We start from the raw sequence: 26,323 nt of genomic DNA, 5'->3' as shown, positions 1-26,323 counted from the left end.
GTTTGCGATGGTCTCGAGACAGCTCTATGGTCATACCCATCATGAGATGTGTCTTGACTCACACCTTGGCAATGAAACCTTTTTGTAGGCCATCAATTAGGACTGAATTAAACAAATTCAGTTCCCAGTTACGATGACTACAGCCCGCCGACCCCGAAGAAGAAGTAGCAAAAACTAACAAAGATACAGCAAAAACCAACGAAGAAGAACGCGCACGAAGACGTACTTGTGCCCAATGGCAGCGGCGAACAAAAGTGTGTCTTAACTATGTTAAAATAAATGACCAGTCACCTCAGTGCAACACTTGGATTAAGTAGGTTTTCACGATGTGTAGAAGGCTGACGCGATCCCTCCCGCTCAGAGCCTCAGCCTATACCGGGTGGAACTTCAGTTCAGTAAAATTGGGTGCGTGAAACAATAAAACACACCTATACCAACATTGAGGCAGCTAACAAATTAAACGGTGGGTTGCACTCTTGCACTGATGGTTTTTAGCTTTTATTTTAGTCTTCAAACCAAGGTAAGAGCTGCTGACAGACACAAAAACAAAATATAAATTACTTTACCATACTGGAAAGAAAGTAGAAACAATCGCATTACAGGCTTAACATTGAGCTAAAACTTTACCAAAGGTCAAACTAGCAACTTTACATCCATTACAATTGGGACAAAATTCACAAAAACGTCTGACAGTATCACAAACACTAACCTTGTGTCTCATCGGTGGGTAGGTAAAGGAATTAATGTTTTACAGAGCATTTGGTTCCATTCGTTACTCTTTTTCGTTTTACTTTCATTTTTACTGGTGTTTGGTGAAGTTATTTTTCATGCCAAAATGCTGAGTTCCATTGCGAACCCTTTAAAATTAAAGGCTACATACTTAAAACACAAGCCAAGTAAACCCTGAGTCAAATGTTCATTTTAGTTTATGCTGTGGGCTTCTAAGAAAATTGATGTTAGTAATTTGGACACCTTTTATTTAAACCATGCAAACATTTTTGACCCAGCCCCTAAAAGAATCGGAATCCAGAATCGTTTGGAACCGGAACTGAAAGAAGGAACCGGAATCTTTCAAAATCAACCAATGCCCAACCCTAGTGTGCTGTGCGACCAACAATTGTTTTTAAGCAGCAGACAAGCCCTAAGCGGGTCGTCTCCGCCCCCAGTACCCCCAGGTGTGTGTGTTTGTGATTTAAGTAATTTTCTTACATGGATTGCCTTTGTGTATTAAGAACATAACTCTTGTTATGATGATGATTATTATTATTAGCAGCAGCAGCGTCAGGGGTGAGGGTCACTAGCAGAGGGGTTATTGAGGTACTGGGTGACCCCATGGTGGCAGTGAGGAGGTGCTCCTGGTCTTGGAGAACGAGGAGGAGGAGGACGATGTGGTGGTCTTATTGGGAAGAAGTAAGAGAATTGAACAGGAAGCAGCAATAACCAGACCGGGAAAGATGCTGTGTGTATGGCTGCAGTACAACGGTATTATGCATACAGTGTGTACAGCAAAAATGATGAGACCTAAAATCATCGTCACTGCTCATTGGTTAGAATTCAGGGCTTCGTTGCAAGGCAGGAGGAACAAAAAAAGTAATAAATCCGTCTTGCCATCCAAATTTTTGGCCTGAATTTTGAGCTCAGTACGTCCTTGACGATAACAAATTTTTTAAGATGATATATTTTCTGGGCAGCACAGTGGACGACTGGTGAGCACATCTCCCTCACAGTTCTGAGGACCTGGGTTCAAATCCGGCCTCCCCTTTGTGGAGTTTGCATGTTCTCCCCGTACCTGCGTTGGGTTTCCTCCGGGTACTCCGGTTTCTTCCCACATCCAAAAAACATGCATGGTAGGTTAATTGAAGACTCTAAATTGCCCGACTCCAGCCAGGTTCTAGCCACCGTCACTGCAGCTCGGCATAACAACCAAAGTGGGATTAGCGGCTCGCGCATTGATGAAGAAGGCAGCTAGCCCGCTGTGAGAACTGATGTGAATTGCAGGACACGTTGGCCATCGACACTTCAAACATACGTTGCAGTAATAAAATATGCATGTTTCAGTTCAGCGCCAAGCGGCATCAGGTCTTGTCTTCCCCGATGCGCTGCTCCCCATCGCTGGGAAAGCCTGTGAGCTTGACTGCTTAGCGTAAGGTGGCTGACAGGGGCAAATGAGTTGCAAGTGACCCTATGCTGCAAATGCAGGAATGACACAAAACAAACAAGCACGTAAAACAACAGCAAAAGACAAATGCTGCAATTAAAAAATGCTGCAATGACAATAAACAACCACAAAAGAAAAATGCTGCAATCGCAAAAAAACAACTGGAAAAGAGAAATGCTGCTAGATAAGGGTGCTGCAAGCACAAAAAACAACTGCTGCAAAAGAAAAATGCTGCAATTCTGCTTATTTCTGCTATGGAGCATATGGCCATTTGCAGTGCATTTGCCCCTGTCAGCCACCGTATTAGCCAGCAGCAGCTGGACAGCGGATTTGAAGCATTTTCCGAAGCGGGGGGGGGGGGACTAAACCATTAACACTGTTCACACACAGTTGAATGAGCGCGCTCATTTTAACTTTTATCAGGAAGGGCTTTTGAGTTTTGACGCAGCCAATTTTGATTGGCCAGTGTGGGGAACATGGACAATATTCGATTTGCCACATTCTGTTTCAATTAACCAATGGCAAGGTGGCAAACCGGAAACGTGAACCCTGGGTAAATTAGCCGTCACCATGATTGTGCAACAATAAGTGTTGAATTATACATCGGTCATTTTCCATTCAGGTGATCTATCAGCCTATTCCCCCAGAAGAGCAAGCACCGTCCCGCATGGAGAAACTGGAGCCCCGGCCGTACCTGCGCATCCTGCAGGGCATCGACCAGCGCTACCCACCGGAGGAGCGTGGCGACCTGCTGGTCTTCCTGAGTGGCGTGGCCGAGATCAGCGCCATCCAAGAGGCGTGTCAGGTGTACGCCACGCACACGCGCCGTTGGATCGTACTGCCGCTGCACAGTACGCTCTCACTGGCCCAGCAGGACAAGGTACCAACACCATTTTGAGCCCAGATAATGGACAAATTACCTATTACATTAAGTTCGTCCAAAAGAGACCAAGTGTGCCTGCTTCAAGCTGCTTATTGCTGTTCACAGCTTAAGTTGACTCTTAAACTAAATGTAAAACAAAGAAAATTACACGTTGTGTATTTTACCAAACTGCATTACTTTCCCTTTAGAAAGTCTCCTAGCCTTAACGTTGACACAAGATCCAAGACGCCCTAGACGGGCTGATAAAGCTAACATCAATGTTGCTGTAGTTATAAGCCTTTAAGCAACAAATATTTGAACACAAATGGTGCAGCAACATGTGCAGAAGATTTTTTATATTCTTTATTTGCGAAAAACAGACAATATTACTGCAGCTTATTTTAGACAGCCTTTTTTATGTATGTATTATGTATGGGCGGCACGGTGCAGACTGGTTAGAGCGTCAGCCTCACAGTTCTGAGGACCCGGGATCAATCCCCGGCCCCGCCTGTGTGGAGTTTGCATGTTCTCCCCGTGCCTGTGTGGGTTTTCTCCGGGCACTCCGGTTTCCTCCCACATCCCAAAAACATGCATTAATTGAAGACTCTAAATTGCCCGTAGGTGTGACTGTGAGTGCGAATGGTTGTTTGTTTGTTTGTGCGCTGCGATTGGCTGGCAACCAGTTCAGGGTGTACCCTGCCTCCTGCCCGATGATAGCTGGGATAGGCTCGAGCACGCCCGCGACCCTAGTGAGGAGAAGCGGCTCAGAAAATGGATGGATATTATGTATGTATTATGCTTCCCACTGGTGGCCAAGGCATACACAGCAGAAGGAGCAGCAAAGTGTCCATCGAATTAAAGTATGAAATCCTGATATAAGAACTGTTTAATTCTTTACATTCTATTCAATTATGTTATTATTAATATTTTATATTAATGTATGCTTTTACACGTTACAATACTGTAGCGTGCTATTTTTATTTCAATTTGTTGTTGGTGTTTTGGAGGGGCGCTGGAACTGATTCACAACGTTTCCATTAATTTCAATGAGATAATTTGACATACAAGTGATTTGATTTACGAGTGCGGTCGTGGAATGAATTAAGCTCAGAGAAAAAGGTACCACTGTATTTGTTACATTTATTCTCGTTTTTGATGTAGGTGTTTGACATAGCGCCCCCTGGTGTGAGGAAGTGCATCATCTCCACCAACATCGCAGAGACCTCAGTCACCATAGATGGCGTGCGTTTTGTTGTCGACTCAGGTAGGCAGAAGTGGCAAAGTAGTCACACTCTATACTTAGTAGAAGTACAGGTATTTGTGTAAAGGTAAAAATACTGATTCAACTCTTGTATCTAAGTAAAAGTAAAAAATGTACTGAAGTACTCAAGTAAAAATGTTTTTTTTTTTTACTTTACTGGCAAGAAGAAAATAAAAACCACGTTTCATGTCACGTTGTTTTTTTTAAAACCAATAACAACTTTAATTAAATAAAATAATAATAAATACAATAATAAATAATATCATGAATTAATCTAGTAAAATCTACTAAACATGTATATAAATATAACAATTCACCATAATTACTGTATATTTATTTTTTTAGATACATAATTGATATTTTATGTACATTACTCAGGCCAAATTACTCCCCTCAAAAACAATTTTCTGGAAAAATATACTTTTAACATTATTTCCTATGGGACCTGTCAGTAATTTTGTTATGTGGTAATTTAAAAATTATAAACCTAAAATAATCAAATAAATATTTTAATTAAAACTATATTGTATTATTGAAAATTTTAATAATATAACACAACTATGTTAATATTTTAAAATAGTATTTAATACAGTAATGAATAACATTTTGATTCTGTTGTTATATAAATTATTCATACATAATAATTATATATATATATATATATATATATATATATATATATATTAATTATTTATATTCAGCTGCCACATGCCTACCTTGTTTCATTCTGAAGAGCCAAATAGGAAATGCAGCATAAGTACATTCTATTAGCATGTCCAAACAGTTCCCTCAGCTGTTTTTATTTTTTTTATTTGTATTTATTTTTTTATTTTTTTTACAGTTGATTCACTGTAAATTCCAGAACACCAACATCGCAGCAAACCGTGCGATGTGACTGTTGCGTACACATACTTTGCGATGACGATACTCAAACAACATATTGTGAATCCCCGAATCTACCCCCTCCTGGCCCCGCCGGACAATTAGCTTCCGACTCAGTTGCCACCACGCCCCACCCTAGCCAGTGGCCGATAGTCGACAACTGGTTGGGGTTGAGGGACCACTGGTCTAGGCCACTCACCTAGGCCTGTCATAGTAACATTAAAAAACAAAACTAATGATAGGATTGTCTATTCTGATTGTTTCTGTGGATGTACACTATATTGCCAAAAGTATTTGCTCACCTGCCTTGCTTCACATATGATTTTAAGTGATATCCTATTCTAATTCCATATGGTTTAATATGATGTTGGTTTACCCTTTGCAGCTGTAACAGCTTCTACTCTTGTGGGAAGGCTTTCAATAAGGTTTAGTAGTGAGTTTAGGGGAATTTTTGCCCATTCTTTCAGGAGCATATTTGTGAGGTCACACACTGATGTTGGACAAGAAGGCCTGGCTCACTGTCCACTCAAAATCAACCCAAAGGTGTTCTATCAGGTTGAGGGCAGGACTCTGGGCAGGCCAGTCGAGTTCATCCAAATTCTCTCATTCATGTCTTTATGGACCTTGCTTTGTACATTGGTGCACAGACATGTTGGAACAGGAAAGGGTAATCCCCAAACTGTTTGACTGTCCAAAATCTCTTGGTATGCTCAAGCATTCAGAGTTCCTTTCACTGGAGTTGAGGGACTAATATTTTGGACATTTCCAACTTTGTAGGAATAGTTTGGAGGTGGCCCCATCCTGTTCCAACATGACTGTACATTAGTGCAAAAATTAAGGTTCATAAAGACATGGATGAGAGAGTTTGATGTGGATGAACTTGACTGGCCTGCACAATCCTGACCTCAACCCTATAGAACACCTTTGGATGAATTAGAGCGGAGACTGAGAGCCAGGCCTTCTCATCCAACATCACTGTGTATTCTCACAAATGCGTTTCTGGAAAAATAGTCATAAATTCACATAAACACACTCCCAAATCTTGTGGAAAACCTTCCCACAAGAGTTTAGACTGTTATAAATGCAGAGGGGTGGACCGATGTCATATTAAACCATATGCATTAAGAATGACATGTCACTTTAATTCAATTGCGAGTCAAGGCAGGTGGGCGAATACTTTTGGCAATATAGTGTGTTTCCACAGAAACTATCACAATAGACAATACTATCATTGGTGTTGTTTTTTTAATGCCACATAATTATTCCAATACTATACATCCTATTTAAGAGCAATTAACTTTTAATTCTCAAGAATATTGAGCATTGGTATTGAAATGTAGAACAATAAATAAAATATTTTATATAAATAAAAACATATAAGTAAAACAAGACTCCAGTTCTGTTCACAAAAATTGCACTTAAATATTAAACATTTAGCACACAGGTACAGAGGATCATTAATACCCTAACAGGCAATATACTGCCAATCCATTTTCTGAGCCGCTTCTCCTCACTAGGGTCGCGGGCATGCTGGAACCTATCCCAACTATCATCGGGCAGGAGGCGGGGTACACCCTGAACTGGTTGCCAGCCAATCGCAGGGCACATACAAACAAACAACCATTCGCACTCACATTCACACCTACGGGCAATTTAGAGTCGTCAATTAACCTACCATGCATGTTTTTGGGCTGTGGGAGGTAACCGGAGTGCCCGGAGAAAACCCACGCAGGCACGGGGAGAACATGCAAACTCCACACAGGCGGGGCCGAGGATTGAACCCCGGTCCTCAGAACTGTGAGGCTGACGCTCTAACCAGTCGACTACCGTGCCGCCATACTGCCAATCAAATTAAGAAAAAGTGAAAAAAAAGCAGATCAAATTATGGATTATTAAGTAAGAAATGGTGTTACTATTTCCCAGGGTAAGCACCTCCTCGTCTCCAGTACATGTGGCACCAATGAAGCGAATACAGTGTGTACACTAAAGACCCTTTCCAAAAAAAAATAGAATATCATGGAAAAGTTTATTTATTTCCTTAATTCCATTCAAAAAGTTAAACTTTCATAGATTATAGATTCAGGGCCCACAATTTAAACAATTTCAAGTATTTATTTGTTTATTTTTACATAATTTGGGCTTTCAGCTCATAAAACCCACGAAATCAGGAATTCAAAAATGTAAATACTGTGAAGAAATCACCATTTACTTCTCAGTTTTTGTAAACCAAAAAAAAAAAAGAGAGCGAAATTAGGGTCATATTAAATCAATCAAAATACGGTACTTTCAAAAGGATATGTAAATCTTTAATACTTGGTTGGGAATCCCTTTGCTTTAATCACTGCCTCGATGCGCCGTGGCATTGAGGTAATCAGCCTGTGGCATTGGTTATGGAAGCCCAGACTTCCTTGATGCTTGTTGTCAGTTCTTCTTTGTTTTGGGGTCTGATGACCCTCATTTTCCTCTTGATAATACCCCATAGATTCTCAATGGGGTTTAGATCCGGCGAGTAGGCTGGCCAGTCAAGCACTGTGATGGCATGGGCATCAAACCAGATTTTTGGTGCTTCTGGCGGTATGGGCAGGGGCCAAGTCCTGCTGGAAAATGAAATCTCCATTTCCACACAGATCCTCAGCAGAAGGAATCATAAAGTCCTCTAAAACATTCTGGTAGACTGCTGCGGTGACTTTGGATTTAAGAAAGCAGAGTTTACCAACACCTGCACTGGACATTGCACCCCAAATCAAGACTGACTGACTGGATATTTCACACTGGACCTCAAGGACCTTGTGTTTTGTTCTTCACCAGTCTTCCTCCAAACCCTTGGACCTTGATTCCCAAATGAAAGGCACACTTTAGTTTCATTGGAAAAGTGGACCTCGGACCACTGGCCAACAGTCCAGTCCTTCTTCTCCTCCTTCGCCCAGTTGAGGTGCTTCCTACGTCGGCTCAGTCTCAGAAGTGGCTTGACCCGAGGAACCTGACAGTTGTAGCCCATCTCCCGGATGCGTCTGAATGTGGTGTTTTTTGAAGCTGTGACTCCCGCCTCATTCTACTCTTTCTGGATCTCTGCTAGATTCTTGAATGTTCTCTGTTTGATAATCCGCTGAAGCCCACGGTCATCTCTCTTGCTGGTGCATCTTCTCCTGCCACATTTTGTCCTTCTACTAGACTTTCCATTGACATGCTTGATATGCACTCTGTGAACAGCCAGCCTCCTTAGCTATGAACTTTTGTGTCTTATCCATCATCAATGATGGTCTTCTGGCCAGTTGTCAAGTCTGCCGTCTTCCCCATGTTGCACCCAACTAAGACAATTGAACCAAACTGACGCAATTTAATGACACCTGGGGAAACCTGAGCAGATGCTTTGAGTTTAGTAGATGATTAGTGTGTGACACTCAGTTTAAAACATTTATGGCCGGCAAAATTTGGGCTGATTTCTTCACAGTATTCATATTCATAATTCATAGTAACTTTTTGAATTCCTGATTTTGTGGGTTTTATGAGCTGGAACACCAAATGATGTAAAAATCAACAAATACATACTTTAACTTGTTTAAATTGTGGGCCCTGAATATATAACCTATGAAAGTTTAATTTTTAAATGGAATTATGGAAATAAATAAAAAATTTCATGATTTTTCACATTTTTGGTAAAGGGTCTTTATAATGCGGTCATACTCCATATTCAGATTTAGGAGAACAGTGATCCAGTCAAAGCAAAGCTTATTTACGTATCAAATATTGAGAAATCCAGCCGTCTCATCTGCCAGGTGTTTTGAACCAACTAGAATAGCTTGAAAAAGGCCATCCTGGGCGTTTCCAACCCAAATTATCGTGCAAACCCAATAAAAGGACATCAAAGATTATGAAAATAGGTGTGACATGGGATCTTTTATAAAATATAACTTAATAAAAAATATTTTTTCATATATTTTTACATTTATTTGCACAGGCAAGGTGAAGGAGATGAGTTTTGACCCAAAGGCCAAGATGCAGCGTCTTCAGGAGTTCTGGATTAGCAGAGCCAGCTCGGAGCAGAGGAAGGGCCGTGCTGGTCGCACGGGTCCCGGCGTGTGTTACCGCCTCTACGCCGAGTCAGACTACGACGCCTTCGCTTCCTACCCTGTCCCTGAAATCCACCGGGTGGCACTGGACTCCCTGGTTCTGCAGGTGTGCAACATACAGTAAACGGTGGTTAGGAAAAAAACACAAGTAATAGGTCCCGATAGCCCGCGAATTGTGGGTGATCACTAGAGAGGCTGCGCTCTGCCTGTTCGCCACCTGGCGAAGCGAATATTGCCCACGTTCGCCACGCTGCCAAATCAAAATTGCCTGCGTCAAAACTCAAAAGCCCTTCCTGATAAAAGTTAAAGTGAGCGCTCATTCTGCCGTGTGTGAACAGTGCTAATGGTTTAGTTTTTTTTCCTCCCCACTTTGTAAAATGTTTGAATCCGCCATCCAGCTGCTGTGGGCTAGAAGCAGTCCAGCTCACGGCCCTTCCCGGCTGCGGGGAGCGGCGTATCGGGGAAGACAAGACCCGATGCCGCTTGGTGCCGAATTGAAGCATGTATATTTATTACGGCGCCATGTGTTTGAAGTCTCGATGGTCTATGCGTCCTACATGTCACATTAGTTCTCGCAGCTAGCTAGCTGCCTTCTTCATCAATGCACGAGCCTTTAATCCCACTAAGGTTGTCATGCCCTTTCTATGGGCTCACCACCTCTGGGAGGGGTCATAGGGGTCGGGTGCAGTACGAGATGGGCGGTGGCCAAAGGCGGAGACCTTGGCGATCCGATCCCCGGCTACAGAAGCTGGCAATAGGGACGTGAAATGTCACCTCTCTGGCAGGGAAGGAGCCTGAGCTGGTGTCTGAGGTCAAGAAGTTCATACTAGATATAGTCGGACTCGCCTCCACACACAGCTTGGGCTCTGGTACCAGTCCTCTTGAGAGGGGTTGGACTCTCTTTCACTCTGGAGTTGCCCACGGTGAGAGGCGCCGAGCAGGTATGGGTATACTTATTGCCCCCCGGCTCGGCACCTGTACGTTGGGGTTCACCCCGGTGGACAAGAGGGTAGCCTCCCTCCGCCTTCGGGTGGGAGGATGGGTCCTGACTGTTGTTTGTACCTATGCACCAAACAGCAGTTCAGAGTACCCACCCTTTTTCGAGTCCTTGTAGGGGGTGCTGGAGAGCGCTCCCGCTGGGGACGCCATCGTTCTGCTGGGGGACTTCAATGCTCACGTGGGCAATGACAGTGAGACCTGGAAGGGCGTGATTAGGAACGCCCCCCCCGGTCAGAACCCGAGCGGTTTTCTGTTATTGGACTTCTGTGCTCGTCACGGATTGTCCATAACGACCACCATGTTCAAGCATAAGGTGTCCGTCCACACGTGCACTTGGCACCAGGACACCCTAGGTCGCAATTCGATGATCGACTTTGTGGTCGTGTCATTGGACTTGCGGCCACATGTCTTGGACACTCTGGTTAAGAGAGGCGAGGAGCTGTCAACTGATCACCACCTGGTGGTGAGTTGGCTCCGATGGTGGGGGAAGATGCCGGTCCGACATGCCAGGCCCAAACGTATTGTGAGGGTCTGCTGGGAACGTCTTGCAGAATCCCCTGTCAGTTTCAACTCCTACCTCCGACAGAACTTTGCTCACGGCGGGGAACACCGAGTCCGAGTGGACCATGTTCCGCGCCTCCATTGCTGAGGCGGCCGACTGGAGCTGTGGCCGTAAGGTGGCCGTTGCACAGTGGACCAGCTCTACACCCTCGGCAGGATCTCTGAGGGTGCATGGGAGATCGCCCAACCAGTTTACATGTGTTTCGTGGACTTGGAGAAGGCGTTCGACCGTGTCCCTCGGCGAGTCCTGTGGGGGGTGCTTCGGGTGTATGGGGTACTGAACTCCCTGATACGGGTTGTTCGGTCCCTGTACGACCGGAGTCCGAGTTTGGTCCGCATATCGGGCAGTAACTAGGACTCGTTCCCGGTGAGGGTTGGACTCCACCAAGGGTGCTCTTTGTCACCAATTCTGTTCATAACTTTTATGAACAGAATTTCAAGGCGCAGCCGAGACGTAGAGGGGGTCCGGTTTGGTGGCCTCAGTATTGCATCTCTGCTTTTTGCAGATGATGTGGTTCTGTTGGCTGCACCGTGATCTCCAACTCTCACTGGAGCGGTTCTCAACCGAGTGTGAAGCGGCTAGGATGAGAATCAGCACCTCCAAATCTGAGACCACGGTCCTCAGTCGGAAAAGGGTGGCGTGCCCTCTCCAGGTCGGGGATGAGATCCTGCCCCAAGTGGAGGAGTTAAAGTATCTTTGGGTCTTGTTCACAAGTGAGGGAAGAATGGAACAGGAGATTGACAGGCGGATCGGTGCAGCGTCTGCAGTGATGCGGACTTTGTATCGGTCCGTTGTCATAAAGAAGGAGCTAAGCCGAAAGGCGAAGCTCTCATTTTACCGGTCGATTTACGTTCCTACCCTCACCTATGGTCACGAGCTGTGGGTCGTGACCGAAAGAACATGATCCCGGATACAAGCGTCCGAAATGAGTTTCCTCCGCAGGCTGTCCGGGCTCTCCCTTTGAGATAGGGTGAGAAGCTCGGTCATCCGGGAGGATCTCAGAGTAAAGCCGCTGCTCCTCCACATCGAGAGGAGCCAGATGAGGTGGCTGGGGCATCTGATTCGGATGCCTCCCGGACGCCTCCCCGGTGAGGTGTTCCGGGCACGTCCCACCGGGAGGAGACCCAGGACACGACCCAGGACACGCCTCGGGATCCCCCCGGAAGAGCTGGATGAAGTGGCTGGGGAGGGAAGTCTGGGCGTCCCTGCTACTGCCTGACCTCGGATAAGCGGTAGAAAATGGATGGATGGATGGAGGTTGTCATACCGAGTGAAATCTGTTACAATTATCTGACAGTCTAAAGTTAGCCTACTAATTTTTACTACCAAAGATTTAGATATTAATGTCAACAAAAAATTTTGAATTTGAGAAAATTCTTTATAAAGTCCATAAGATCCTTCTTGAGGATTATCAAATAAAAAGTCAATCATCTCAACAACTTACTTTAATTAATAAGTAATTAATAATAATAATAATAATTAATAAGAACTTTAATTAACATTTAACATAGTTTACGATTTGAATTGTTTTCATACGCACATCTTGATGATGAAAAGTGTCACTCTACTTCTATATCTGTATACTTGGCTGACACTGACAACGGTGCTACTGCTACTGACAAGAGAATCTTTCTACGCTATTACATTTTTACAAGGCATGAAGTTAAATGAATAAGTCAATGTTCAGCTGTGACGGAAAGCTTTTGTTTTTTACAATTCAATAGTAAACATAAAGATTTGTTCTTCATATGGATTCATCATCACTGGCCTACAGAGAAGAATTATTTGTTGGCTATATCCAATGTTGTGTTGGGCATACTATAGAATAATTTATTTCTTATGTTTATTGAATAATGCTGAAGATAAACTTCCTCCCGAAAAATCGCATGCTAAATGGTGAATAGCGAACCGCTAATAGGCGAGGCTTCACTATACTTCCTGTTTATTCTCAGTCAGGCTGTTGATGTTTGTTTCCCCTGCAGATGAAGAGCATGGGACTCGGCGATCCACTTAAGTTTGTCTTCATCGATCCTCCGCCGGCCGCCAGCATTCAGACCGCCATTACCTATCTCAAGGAGCAGGGGGCACTGGACTACCAATGCGAGCTGACCACCATCGGAGATGTGCTGTCCCAGCTCCCTGTTGACGTCGTAATTGGTAGCAACACTTCATGTTTAAGGAATACACTAGGGCTGCAACTAACAATTATTTCAATAATAGATTATTCTGTTGATTTTTCAATTAATCGAGGAATCAGATTTTTTAAAAATAATAATAATTCCAACCCTGAATTGAAAAACAGGACATTATTTAAAATTGACAGAAGATGCACAAACAAATTCATTATGATTCCTTTACTGGTATACATGTCAGAAAAGAGGAAAAAATATGTCTTATTGGTTTCCAAAGTAAAAGCAGATATTTGCAAATGTCTTATTTTGATTAAACAAAAAGATAGTCTGCTTTCATGGAGAGGACTACAACAAGTGGAGACTATTTACTTTTCAGAGGCTGAAATTCAAACAATGTGTGTTAACCAATAATCGATTAGCAAAATAGTTGTCGATTAATTTGATAATTAAATATTTGTCGATTAATCGTTGCAAATATAGAATACACTAAACTCCTGCTAATAGCGAAACATTCTCCTTTTTTGGGGAGGGGGGGGCGGGCGGGGATTGCTTATATTAATACTGTAAACTGTAAATATACTACTAAATATCATCATTAAGCCCTTTATTTCAAATTCATCTTACAACATTATCCTTAAAAACCTTTTAGATGAATGATTTAATTTCACAAGAGCAAAAACATCAGACAAAGACTCCACAGAACTTCCGCTCACAACCCGGTCTAAATTTAGCCCCTCCCCGACATACAAAGATCTCGGTCTGTGGGCCTGTGAAGCCCTTTGAGACTTGTGATTAAGTGCTATACAAATAAACTTGACTTAAGGACACGTGACCAGGATCCCGGAGCAATGCGATATACCACTCGTAGAAATGGGAATCATCTGGCACATACTCGTAGATCAGGCAGAATCTTAAGATGATCAGCTGCAGATGTTTAAGAATCAATGAGTGTCCTTCAGAAGACGCCCCGCCCAATCTGAACCCACCAGTAATAAATACTAGTAATAAAAGCTCAGTAAGTTATAATACATTATATTAGATTTTTTTACTGGAAAAATGCTTGTAGCAAGTGAAATGATCTACCTGGTAAGAATAAATATCTTGGCAGACGACCAAACATATTTTGGCTTAATTTGAAATATTTAATCTACATCTAGATTTTTGGTTGTTGCAGTGTCGGTGAATTTATGAATATCAACCTGCAAATACACAAAGGTTTATTGTGTATCAATTTCCTTGGCACACGTGTCTGAAACACCATTTTGTGTATGTGTGTTGTGTTCCCCCAGGTAAGATGCTGGTGCTGGGCTCCTTATTCAACCTGGTGGAGCCCATGCTGACGGTAGCCGCCGCCCTCAGCGTTCAGTCGCCGTTCCTGCGCAGCTCGCAGCACAACCCCGACTGCGCCACCGCCCGCCAGCCACTGCATTGCAACCAGGGAGACCCCTTTACGCTACTTAACACCTTCAACGCCTGGGTGGAAGTCAGTAAATAGATAGATAGATGGATGGATGTACCTAATGAAGTGGGTGATCTGTGGGCCTAATAAAGTTGTCTGGTTGTTCCATCTTTTGTTGTGGATGTCTATAGGTGAAGGGCGAGAGAGGTGGCGGTTCCAGGAAGTGGTGTCGTCGGCGAGGCCTAGAGGAGCAGCGACTCTACGAGATGGTCAACCTGCGCAGACAATTCAAGGTACTGTATTTTCACGACCATAAGGCGCACCGTATTAAAAGGCGCAGTCTCAGTTACGGGGTCTATTTCTGTATTTAGCGCATACATAAGGTGTACAGTATTATTGGGCGCAGGCATGGTAAAACATACACTAGCTTAAAACATACAGTAGCATGCATGCTAGCGTATGTTCTTAAAAAGGCAGCGGGACCAAAACTGAGTTCGGTTGTACTTTATTGAAGTATTTAACAATGTAAACAGTGAGTTCGGTTGTACTTTATTGAAGTATTTAACAATGTACTCATGTTATTATTTTATCAATCCTCATCCACAAATCCATCAAAGTCCTCATCTTCTGCATCCGAAATGAACAGCTGGGCAAGTTCTCCATCAAACATGCCGGGTTCCCTCTCGTCACTGTCGGAGTCAGTCTCATTGCTGGGGGGCTGTTCAGCAATGATGCCGGCTTTCGCGAAAGCTCGCACAACAGTCAAAGCAGATACCTTAGCCCAGGCATCCACAATCCATAAGCGTGTCTCTTCGTAGGTGCCATTTTCGGGGGTCCTTAGCTAAAGCGATGTTGTTTTGCACAATGCACGTACCGGCACTATATACCTACTGGCGGCGTGGCTTTAGCGTCCTCTTTCACGTGCACCCTTACCCCTTTAACGTCTGCATGCTGTCCTCAGTCACGTCCGCTTTTCCTCTATATAAGCAGCATGTCGGCACTCATTTTGGAACTCTGTGCACACATCAGGCACGCCGCATTATAAGTCGCCCGTCCATTTTGGAGAACATGTAAGACTTTTAAGTGCGCCTTATGGTCGTGGAAATATGGTAAGTGTCGTCATGAACTACGACAGTGCCATGAAAAATTATTTACCCCCTTCCTGATTTCTGATTTATTTATTTTTTTGTGTATTTATTACACCTAAATATTTTGCATCATCAAACCAATTTTAGTGGGAAAACCCAAGTAAATACAAAATGCAGTTTCTACATGACAATATTATTTATTCTGTGAAAAGTAATACACACCTATCTGGCCCAATGTGAAAAAATAATTGCGGCCTGAACCTAATAGGTGGTTCTTTATAACTGCATTTTGTATTGACTTTTTGTCTTATGAAAGTTGGTTTTATGATCTGAAACATTTAAGTGTGATAGATACAAAAAAAATTGAAATCAGGGAGGGTGGGCAAATATTTTGTCACTGTACCTACGCAGTCACACATCGATTAATTCACAGCCTCCTTCTGGTGAACAGGAGCTGCTGCGGAGCCACGGCCTGCTGGAGGCAGACGCCGACGACGACAACCGTGGCGACCGGCAGCAGCGGCGCGAACGTCTGACGGAGAGGAGGAAGCTTCATCAGATGAAGAGAGATCACGAGCAGCAGGAGGGCACCAAACGCAAAGTCCTCAGGATGGAAGAGGGCCAGGAAGGGGAGTTCTCCTCCGGATCCGACGCAGAGGAACTGGGACGAGGGAGGAGCAGGAAGAAGAAGGACAAGGACGGAGCCAATGTGGACATTCAGGTCACAGACCTCCGCCAAGGCACTCACTGACTCATTCATCTGTTTTCTATAGCGTTTGTCCTCATTAGTGTCACAGGTGAGCTGTAACCTATACCAGATGACTGGGTTAAAGGCAAGATTATACACCCTGGACTGGTCGCCAGTAAATGGCAGGGCACATAAAAACAAACAAACATTCACATCATTCATTCCGACAATTTAGTGTCTTAATTGAACCTAGCATTTGTGTTTTAGTAGCCGGATTAAACCCCCGCGAGCACAGGGAGAACAAGGCTAGAGCCGAGGTTCTGGTGCAGTACTACCTGCACTGGTTGCCAGTCAATCACACATATACACATTCACACTCCTTCGACCCTTCCTTCCTCTCACCCATCAGTGATACTTGCTTGATAAAGTGGCCTCTGCATTAGGCTTTATGGCATAGTCAGTCAGGTTCACGTTTTAGCCAAGCAAACCACAAGTCCTAAAATCGGCGAATTAAATCTGACTCGAGTCAATTCATGTGACTCAAGACACATCCCCCACTTTTGGTTGATTCAAGTTTGTTTGAGGTACAAAATAACAAGAGATTTGGGTGTACAGTACAAACGTCATTTGCTGGTTCCTCCAACAGGAAGTGAAGTTTAAGCTGCGCCACAACGTGTCAGAGTTGCAAGGCGCCGTCAACATCAGCCAGGATTTGTCGTCCCGGCAGCAAGCTCTCCTCAAGCTTCTTCTCTGCCGGGGTCTCTACCCTCAGCTGTCTCTGCCCGATGAGCACAACGGCACCCGCAAGGATACCGAGCAGGTTGAGACCTGCCATCGCACCCCTGTATTTTTTATGAGTTGCCCTTAATATTTTTGTTTGACCTTTACCCTCAGGTGTTCCATACGAAAAATAAGCAGGGGATCGTGATCCATCCCACGAGCGTGTTTGCCAGCGACCCCGAGGTGTTACATGTGCGGGATGATGCCCGAGATACGGGTAAGCCTCCCAAACAACCTCATAGGTGTAAATGGTCCCCACCTCCTCAGCTTTTATTAGCCATAGAGGATGTGTTTTAGGTAACATTTTTACATTCCTAGCCATCATACAAGCGTGCAAAGAATTTTACATGCTTCATAAAACTACACCGTGCCCCGGTCAGTTCCATTTCCTGTTCTATGGTTCCGTTTTTGTAAAAAAAAAAGAATGATGATTGATGTCAAAAACTTTAGATTCTCTTTTTCTTTGTCCCTGACAAAAAGGACGAGACAGCAGCAAACATCAGCTGCTGGCCTTCGTCACCTTGCTGGAGACCAACAGGCCGTATTTGTCCAACTGTGTGCGTGTTCCTGCACTGCAGGTTAGTACTCACTCTCACCATAAACTACCTGCCCAACAATAATGAAGAAGGATTCAACTGTTGTTGTTAGTATTATACTAATTATCGCTTTCTTGTTGTAACGGCGTACCGGTAATGTAAAGCAGGGTCCAAGGATTTTATGGGATTTTTTTGACCATCTTTCCAGGAGCATATTTGCGAGGACACACACTGATGTTGGACAAGAAGGCCTGGCTCACTGTCCACTCAAAATCAACCCAAATGTGTTGTGTCGGGTTGAGGGCAGGATAAATGAATGTAGGGAGCAGCATGTAGGTCATTGTAGTGGAGTAAAAGTACTGTTTCTTCTTAACATAAATATTCAATTAAAAGTAAAAATTCAAGTTTTTCAGTTCAACTTGAATAAATTCAATTCATGTATTTATTTGTTTATTTTTGCATAATTTGGCCTTCCAGCTCATAAAACCCACAAAATCAGGAATTAAAATTTTTTTAATGCTATGAAGAATTCAGCCCAAACTTTGCAGGCCATAAATGTTTTAAACTGAGTGTCACACACTAATCATCCACTAAACTCAAAGCACCTGCATATGTTTCCCCAGGTGTCATTAAATTGCTTCAGTTTGGTTCAGTTGTATCAGTTGGGTTCAATATGGGGAAGACTGCAGACTTGACAACTGGCCAGAAGATCATCATTGATGATGGGTAAGCCACACAATTTCATAGCTAAGGAGGCTGGCTGTTCACAGAGTGCTGTGTCCAAGCATATCAATGGAAAGTCTAGTGGAAGGACAAAATATGGCAGGAGAAGATTCACCAGCAAGAGAAATGACCGTGGGCTTCAGCGGATTATCAAACAGAGAATATTCAAGAATCTAGCAGAGATCCAGAAAGAGTGGAACGAGGCGGGAGTCACAGCTTAAAAAAACACCACATTCAGACGCATCCGGGAGATGGGCTACAACTGTCAGGTTCCTCGGGTCAAGCCACTTCTGAGCCTGAGCCAACGTAGGAAGCATCTCAACTGGGCCAAGGAGAAAAAGGACTGGACTGTTGGGCAGGTTCATGGACCTCTTTTCCGATGAAAGTAAAGTGTGCCTTTCATTCAGGAATCAAGGTCCAAGGGTTTGGAGGAAGACGGGTGAAGAACAGAACCCAAATTGCTTGAGGTCCAGTGTGAAATATCCAGTCAGTCAGTCATGATTTGGGGTGCAATCTCCAGTGCAGGTGTTGGTAAACTGATTTCTTAAATCCAAGGTCACCGCAACAGTCTACCAAAATGTTTTAGAGGACTTCATGATTCCTTCTGCTGAGGATCTGTATGGAGATGCAGATTTCATCTTCCAGCAGGACCTGGCCCCCGCCCATACCGCCAGAAGCACCAAAACCTGGTTTGATGCCCATGCCATCACAGTGCTTGATTGGCCAGCCAACTCGCAGGATCTAAACCCCATTAAGAATCTGTGGGGTATTATCAAGAGGAAAATGAGGGGCATCAGACCCCAAAACAAAGAAGAACTGGCATCAAAGAAATCTGGGCTTCTATAACTCCCAGGCAATGCCATGGCGCATCGAGGCAGTGATTAATTAAAGCAAAGGGCTTCCCATCCCAGTATTGAACATTAACATATTGTTTTGAAAATATCATATTTTGATTGATTTAATTTGACCCTAATTTCTTTGTTTGTGTCTACAAATACTGAGAAGTAAATGATGATTTCTTCACAGTATTCTAATTTTTTTAATTCCTGATTTCGTGGGTTTTATGAGCTGGATGCCCAAATTATGCGGCACGGTGGCCGACTGGTTAGAGCGTCAGCCTCACAGTTCTGAGGACCCGGGTTCAATCCCCGGCCCCAACTGTGTGGAGTTTGCATGTTATCCCCGTGCCTGCGTGGGTTTTCTCCGGGCACTCCGGTTTCCTCCCACATCCCAAAAACATGCATAAATTGGAGACTCTAAATTGCCCGTAGGTGTGACTGTGAGTGTGAATGGATGTCTGTTTGTATGTGCCCTGTGATTGGCTGGCAACCAGTTCAGGGTGTACCCCGCCTCCTGCCCGATGACAGCTGGGATAGGCTCCAGCACGCCCGCGACCCTAGTGAGTATAGGCGGCTCAGAAAATGGATGGATGGATGGATGCCCAAATTATGTAAAAATAAACAAATAAATACTTGACGTTTAAATTGTGGGCTCTGAATCTATAATCTAGGAAAGTTTAACCTTTTGAATGGAATTATGGAAATAAATACTTTTCCATGATTTTAAAATTTTTTGGAAAGGGTCTGTGTATATATATGTATATACATATGTGTGTATGTATATATAAATAGAGAGAGAAAGAGAGAGAGAGGGACTAGATTACATTTTGCAAGTAACTTGATAATTGTCAAAATTCTGTCAACAGGCTCTGCTGCTGGTGGCCAACTCACTGGACAGCAACGCCGATTGCTCCCGTCTGGTCGTGGATGGCTGGTTGGAGCTCCAGGTGAAGATGCCTGAGGAGGCCCTCAGGGCACTGTCCACAGCACTCAATCTCCGGGCTGAATGGGAGCGCCTCCTGCAAGCCCAGCTGGGGCAGAGTCCCACTGCAGAGGTGTCCCGAAAGTCCATGCAGAAGCTCAGTGAGCGCCTTGTTCGCTTCCTGCTTTATACAGAGGTACAGTAATCCCCCTATTCGTTTTTTTTTTTTTTTTTTTTTTTTTTTATAGCTCCTGTCCTCTGTTATTTGCTGAAAGATTCACCTATATGTGGCTTTCGGGCGTATTTTTGTAATTTTTTTTTATAAGACCCTAAAATTCCACAAGATGTCGCCAAACCCTTGATAATAAGAAAGTAGTATTGCTGTGACAGTGTTGATGATCTTTGTATATCAGGGAGGAGCTTAGTTTAGCCTGGGTTGTTAGGCGAAGTTCTGGAGAGTCTTCACCACATTGTTTTCACTCTGCTGAAATCCAATCATCTTTAAGCTATTTATTTTTATGGGTAATATTGTAAAATTTATTTGAAATTATAGTGAGGTGTTTTGCATTCACAGTTTGTTGTATTACTTACGGTTTAAATTATTAATACAGTGGTGGCTTGAGATATGAGTTTAATTAATTCAGTGACCCTGCACTTATCTCAAAACACTTGTAAACTTGTAAAATGAATGGAAATACAATTAATCTGTTCCAGTCCCCCTAAAAACACCACCATTTTTTTAAATGTTTAAAAAAACACACACAATAAACAGTATAACAGTTGTCAACATACTTGGTCGCCGTTGTCAACATTTATTCATACGCATAAACCAATGTTTACCAAAGCTTTACAGCATGATTGGGCAGAACGTCGGCATGTTAACGTACAAACGTTAGTACTAGCAGTAGCTTTTTTAGGCTACATAACTATGTTGCCTGCTTGCGAGCAGTATGAAAGGTATGTGAACATACCTCAAGTTCTTCTTTAATGGACAGCCCACTCCAGTACACGTTTTTCCTCTTTTTTTTCATTTTTTTATCCCAACACGATACATTGGCGCGATCCATTGTTGTTATTGTCGCCATGGTAACGGGTGTATCCGATCACGTTGACCGGTGACACGTTTTCTGGTCCCGCCTTGATTTGACAAGTTAAAGCCCAGTAATTGTAAACGATGGGATATAGAGGTATCGTAATAAATGTCGTGTAATGTTGCCAGCGGCTGACCACGATATGGCAAGATTTTAAGGCAGTAGTCTGACATAGTGCCATTGTGAAAGACCAAATTTGGCATTATGTGTGCTGATCGATCTCCTTTCGAGTGAATCCTCCACATCAGTCTTCTGCAGACATATCTCCGTGACTTCTCAGGTGATTTCTTGTCCACAGCTTCGCATTGTTTTAAACACCCGGTTGGAATTATTGTGTTTTATTTTGGGATTTATGTTTGTTGTTAGCCCGTGTGGCTGTGGTGTTTTCCATCGTATGCTTGATGGAGGCGGAGGTTGTATGAAACACTCAACGTGTCATTCTCTTTGTTTTATAGTTAATTTTCAAGTAAATTCCAACTGGTAGTATAAACGAAAGCGGTCTCCTGATCGGTAGCTAATTTTGTTCTCCCATTCTCTCTGACTGGGCACTGTGCAGCCTGCAGGCGTGTGTGCATGCACGTTATTGGTCATTGCAGTGGGGAGTCATACAGCAATGCCAATGTTCAATATTCCTTAGAATTAAAAGTGAATTGCTCTTAAAAGTGTGTACCTACTTGAATTATGCTCTAATATATATAAGTTGCATTTAAAAAACATCAATGATACTATCATTTATCGTGATAGTTTCTGGGAAAATATATCGCCCTAAAAAATTCAAAGTTATTGTGACAGGCCTAGGTGAGTGGACAAGTAGGCCCATCAGATTTAGAGTGGAAATGGTCATAGATGATAAGATGAAAAGAATGATTGACAACTTCTTCATGAAGAATGTTAACTGAAGGCCTGATTCGTCCGAAAGTCCTATCTAGTGCTCTGACACGGAGCACTTTAAGCACCAACACTTTTCAGTAAGTTACAAGTCTTGTAGAAGTGTGCTTCAAATAAATAACTTTTTGTTAACCAGATTGTTAGTTAATCATTTACCAGTCAATACTGCCTAAAAAGATAGGCACCTATTATAACTATGATTATTTGAAGTATTATTATTTGACTGAACCTGTAAAACTGCATTGCAGTCAAAAATTTGAGTGCACCTAACTTTTGTGCTGGTGGACCCACGGTGCAACTAGTGCAGAAAGTTAGTCTAGACCCCTGATGTATTGCACATGAAGCTTAAATGAAAATTTTACCTAAAGAACCAATTAAAATAAACAGTTTTTAAAGATCAAGACCAAAATTCATACTTTCCTATTACGACTTGGAATATCAAATATTTAGGCATTAATATCTCATCAAATATTTAAATGATTTAAATCACAGCCCACCTATCTCACTTTTAGGGCGTATAGCTACAGTAAAAATGAAAACACTCCCACAAATTAACTATTTACTTTCAATTATCCCATTCAAACCACATTAAAATTGTTCCAAATGTTAGACACTGCCATTTAAAAAAAATTACTCTAAAAATAAGAAAAATAGAATCAGCCTGGCTGCCCTTCAGAAAGGTAAAACAGAAGGGGGACTTGACGCTCCCAACTTCAAACACTATTACTTAGCTAGCCAAATACAGTACCTCATTAAATGGCTACATACAAATGTTGCACAACAATCTTGGCTGAAACTAGAACAGATAGACTGCAATAGCACCAAACTTTCAGACCTCCCATTTATCAGCACAAGTCTCAAACGGCACAATTGTTTTAAGAATCCGATTATTGCAGCCAAAAGTCTTGAAACCACGCAATCTCAGTCAGCACAATATGATTCCCCCCCAATCTGACACAATCTTAATTTTGAGATTAACAAAATACCCCTTTAATGCAGCACATGGCAAAAAAGCGGAATTGACTGCCTATATCACTTATTCAAAAATAATGCATTCATGTCAACGTGAAAGCTTATTCTAAGAATTTCAAATTAGAGGTGGTAACTTCCTCGAATGCTATAAAGTTAGAACAACAATCCTAAAAAGATTCTCAGCACACGTGAATACTTTAGAACTACCCGTTTTTGTGTAGAAAATTGTAGAACTACTCCCACAAAACAAAAACCTCCTTTCAAAAGTATACCAATTAAGGTAGGGTGGGGAGGGGCTTCCCCCCTTTTCTCTGTGGTCTGTCGGTCAGTCCGGGCCAGACCCGCAAGAGTCTAGCCTCTTACTTCACACATACTGCACATTTTTTTGTACTCACTCTGTACATACTCCGCACATTGGGAACACTCATATCTCATTCAGGGTCCCCTGGAGGACTGGGGCTGGGGAGGACACTGCCAGGTATCCCGGCACTCCGGCCTGCTCTCTGGCCCGCAATGCCTTTCTCCTGCGGATTTTTAATGCACTACATACATTCGCACATCCTCTGGGGTGCTGGTTGGCCTGGGTGGGGGTGACGGTTGCGGGTCTGAATTCCCATGTGACCATCTCGCCTCACCCCCACCAGTCTCTCCCGTTTTAATGCAATACACCCCAACACACACAATCACGGTACAGGGATAATGGTTACCAGTCGGGGACCTGGTACCCATAGTATTAGGGTGGGTGGTGGGTTTTCACATTTCTCTTGGCTTGACTCTGACATGAAACATTTTGGGGGGCGTCAGTTACCTACGTTTTTTCACAATCCGCAGCAGGACTCTGTCCTGGGACTCCATTTCTTGTCTTTCAGGAAACAACTCTTTCCCTGTTCTCATCTTCAGATCAATTACAGTCTGCAGCGCCTCTCTGCACTCCACACTCAGAACCTATACGTCGGACCTCAGCCCGAGTTGGAACTTTCCCTCGGCGTCAGTGCCGGTTTCACGCAGCTGTTTCCAGGCGCTGAGGCCAAGCCGGACCCTGTCAAGGGAGGCCTGCGCGTCACCAACTTCTTCACCTACAACTGTCTGACCGTAAGTAACGTATTGTGTAGATTCTTTCACACGGAGAACGTGCCAAATTGTGGCGTCAGAGGTGAAACAAAAAATCTGCCTGATTAATTTTTCATTCATTCATTTAGACATACTGTAAGAAGTGCTTTGCTGTTGTCGCATGTTAATTAACAGACGTTAACCTATATTTTACAGTTTTATGACAGTTAAAAATGATACTGAGAACATAGCCTAGACAGACATACGACCCTGGAGCAGGTTATTCCTACTTCTTTAATTTCCTATAAGGAAAATTGTTTCAAAAATACAATTGGAGGTTAGAGGTTCCAGTGTAAACAATAATGAGAGCAAATACAGATCAAATACTATTTCCACTATTGGTCAGGATTCCAGGGACCTGTACAGCGATTGCCTGCGTACATTCTGGAGCTGTCCCAACTGTGACCTCTACATGCCCCTGACACCTCTGGAGCGAATGCAGCATGAGACGACCTGCAGGCCAGCAGGAGAACAGTCGGAGCAGGATGAAGGTGGGCGGCCTCTGTTAAGCACGTTCCTTGTTTAAACGCAAAACTAACCTGTGCGCACCAGACAATGTGCGCGTACCTGTTAGTATCTGGTGGCACACGTTAGTAGCTGGTTGTATCTGGTGAGCACTCAATGGTAATCTGGTTCACACGCATTGGTATCTGGTGCATGAGAATCTAATGCGCATGTGTTAGTGTCTGTTGCGTTAGTATCTGGTGTGCACATTTTAGTATGTAGTGCAGTAGTATCTAGTGAGCACGCTTTAGTATCTGGTGCGCACCTTTTAGTGTCTGGTGTGTTCGTATCTGGTGCGCCACATTAGTATCTGTTGTGTTAGTATCTGATGTACTAGTATCTGAAGCACACACATGAGTATCTGGTGCATTTGTATTTGATGTGTTCGTAACTGTTGTGCAAGTATCAGTATCTAGTGCGATAGTATCTGGTGTGCATGTTTTAGTATGAAGTGCATAAGTATCTGGAGCACATGCTTCATTATCCGGTACGTTAGTATCTGGTGCGCGTCCAATAGTATCTGGTGTGTTAGTATCTAGTGCACATGCATTGGAATCCAATGCACATGCAATAGTATTTAACGTGTATGTGTTAGAATCCGGTGCGCACACGCTTGTATAAGGTGCCCACAAGATACTAAGATTTTTCTATTCAATTAAATAACAATTGGTGAATGTTTTTTTTTTTTTTTTTAGGGCCGGATGTCGTCAAGCCAAACTCGTCCTCCTCCAGTCTCTGCCGAGTCTACCACTGTGACATTTGTGACCAAGACTTGACGCTCACATCAACGGAGATCCTCAAGCACAAAAGGCAGCATATGTACTCTGTTAAGTAACTCATTAACATATTGATTCTCTTTAAAAAGCAGTCATGGTTTCACACTGCTGAAGAAATGAACTTCAAGCAAGAGAGGAGCATTTAAAATATAGAGTGAGGGTTTAATAATGATACAAACCCACGATATGTAACACCTCAAAGCAGCACATTAGCACAAAGTCAGAAGACAGCACGAAAGATAAAAAAAAAAAAAAAAAAAAAAACCTGCCTCATAGGAGAAAAAAACCCCAAAAGAATCTGAATAAATAAATATTAACAGAGGTCATGTCTCATTAATTACTTTGAAAATCATAGTAATAATAAATACTTTTGGAAATATGCACATAGGAAGAAATGAAATAAGAGAAATGGTACTGAATACAGAGTTACTCAGGTAAATCATAAGGTATTGATTACTCAAATCAAAAGGCACATTTATTAAGATGTAAGAACAGGGAGCCTGCAAGAGTGTGGACGGGAACGCCATCTGTGCGTGTGAAGCGGAAGTAACAAACGTGTGTGCGTGTGTGTGTGTGTGCGTTTGTGCACAATGGCTTCTTTTTACGGCTTTGGTCCATCTGCGTCTTCAAGTCAACCAGTGGACGTGCGTGCAATGTTGTGTGGAGGAGGATGCAGAATGGCTGTTTAGGTTCCTGGGGCAAACTATTATTTTTTGTAGTGAGTTGATTCACTCACAAAATGGATAAGGATCAACTGTGTCAATGGCGGGACACAACTACAGTAATTTGAATTGGACCAAAATGTGGCTGTGTTCCATTTTGGTCGAGAGAGAGAACTTTCTGAAACCATCTGAGATCTCAGTTTTCATTTTCAAGACTTTGCAGCTGCAAAGGAGATAGAAGAAGAAGAAGAAATGCATAGTGGCTATATTTACGTGACTGACAGTATTTGTAAATTTTACTGACATTTCTGTACTTTTTCATAACACAAACAGAATGGGGGGACCAATTTTCAGGCTCGGGGGCTCACTGTCCTGTCTGTAAGGCAGGGGTTCTCAAACGTTTTGGGTTCAGGGACCCC

General features: G+C 43.1%; 1 protein-coding gene across 1 annotated transcript in view; it reads left to right on the top strand.

The window, feature by feature from the left end:
• Positions 1-25,561, top strand: part of dhx34 (DEAH (Asp-Glu-Ala-His) box polypeptide 34) — a 32,176-nt gene extending 6,615 nt beyond the window's left edge. The window contains exons 3-16 of the mRNA XM_061781220.1: positions 2,781-3,038; positions 4,182-4,284; positions 9,122-9,339; positions 12,777-12,951; positions 14,216-14,409; positions 14,517-14,618; positions 15,865-16,134; positions 16,748-16,921; positions 16,996-17,098; positions 17,362-17,459; positions 19,846-20,097; positions 23,753-23,944; positions 24,309-24,453; positions 25,162-25,561. Of these exons, the coding sequence (XP_061637204.1) occupies positions 2,781-3,038; positions 4,182-4,284; positions 9,122-9,339; positions 12,777-12,951; positions 14,216-14,409; positions 14,517-14,618; positions 15,865-16,134; positions 16,748-16,921; positions 16,996-17,098; positions 17,362-17,459; positions 19,846-20,097; positions 23,753-23,944; positions 24,309-24,453; positions 25,162-25,301 (2,424 nt within the window). The 3' untranslated portion in view covers positions 25,302-25,561. The remainder of the gene's footprint in view (positions 1-2,780; positions 3,039-4,181; positions 4,285-9,121; positions 9,340-12,776; positions 12,952-14,215; positions 14,410-14,516; positions 14,619-15,864; positions 16,135-16,747; positions 16,922-16,995; positions 17,099-17,361; positions 17,460-19,845; positions 20,098-23,752; positions 23,945-24,308; positions 24,454-25,161) is intronic.
• The last annotated feature ends 762 nt before the right edge of the window (positions 25,562-26,323 follow it).

The sequence above is a fragment of the Phyllopteryx taeniolatus genome, chromosome 8, assembly GCF_024500385.1.
Source record: "Phyllopteryx taeniolatus isolate TA_2022b chromosome 8, UOR_Ptae_1.2, whole genome shotgun sequence".
NCBI lineage: Eukaryota > Metazoa > Chordata > Actinopteri > Syngnathiformes > Syngnathidae > Phyllopteryx > Phyllopteryx taeniolatus.
Note: the sequence above shows the minus strand (reverse complement) of the source record. Positions and strands in the feature narration are given on the sequence as shown.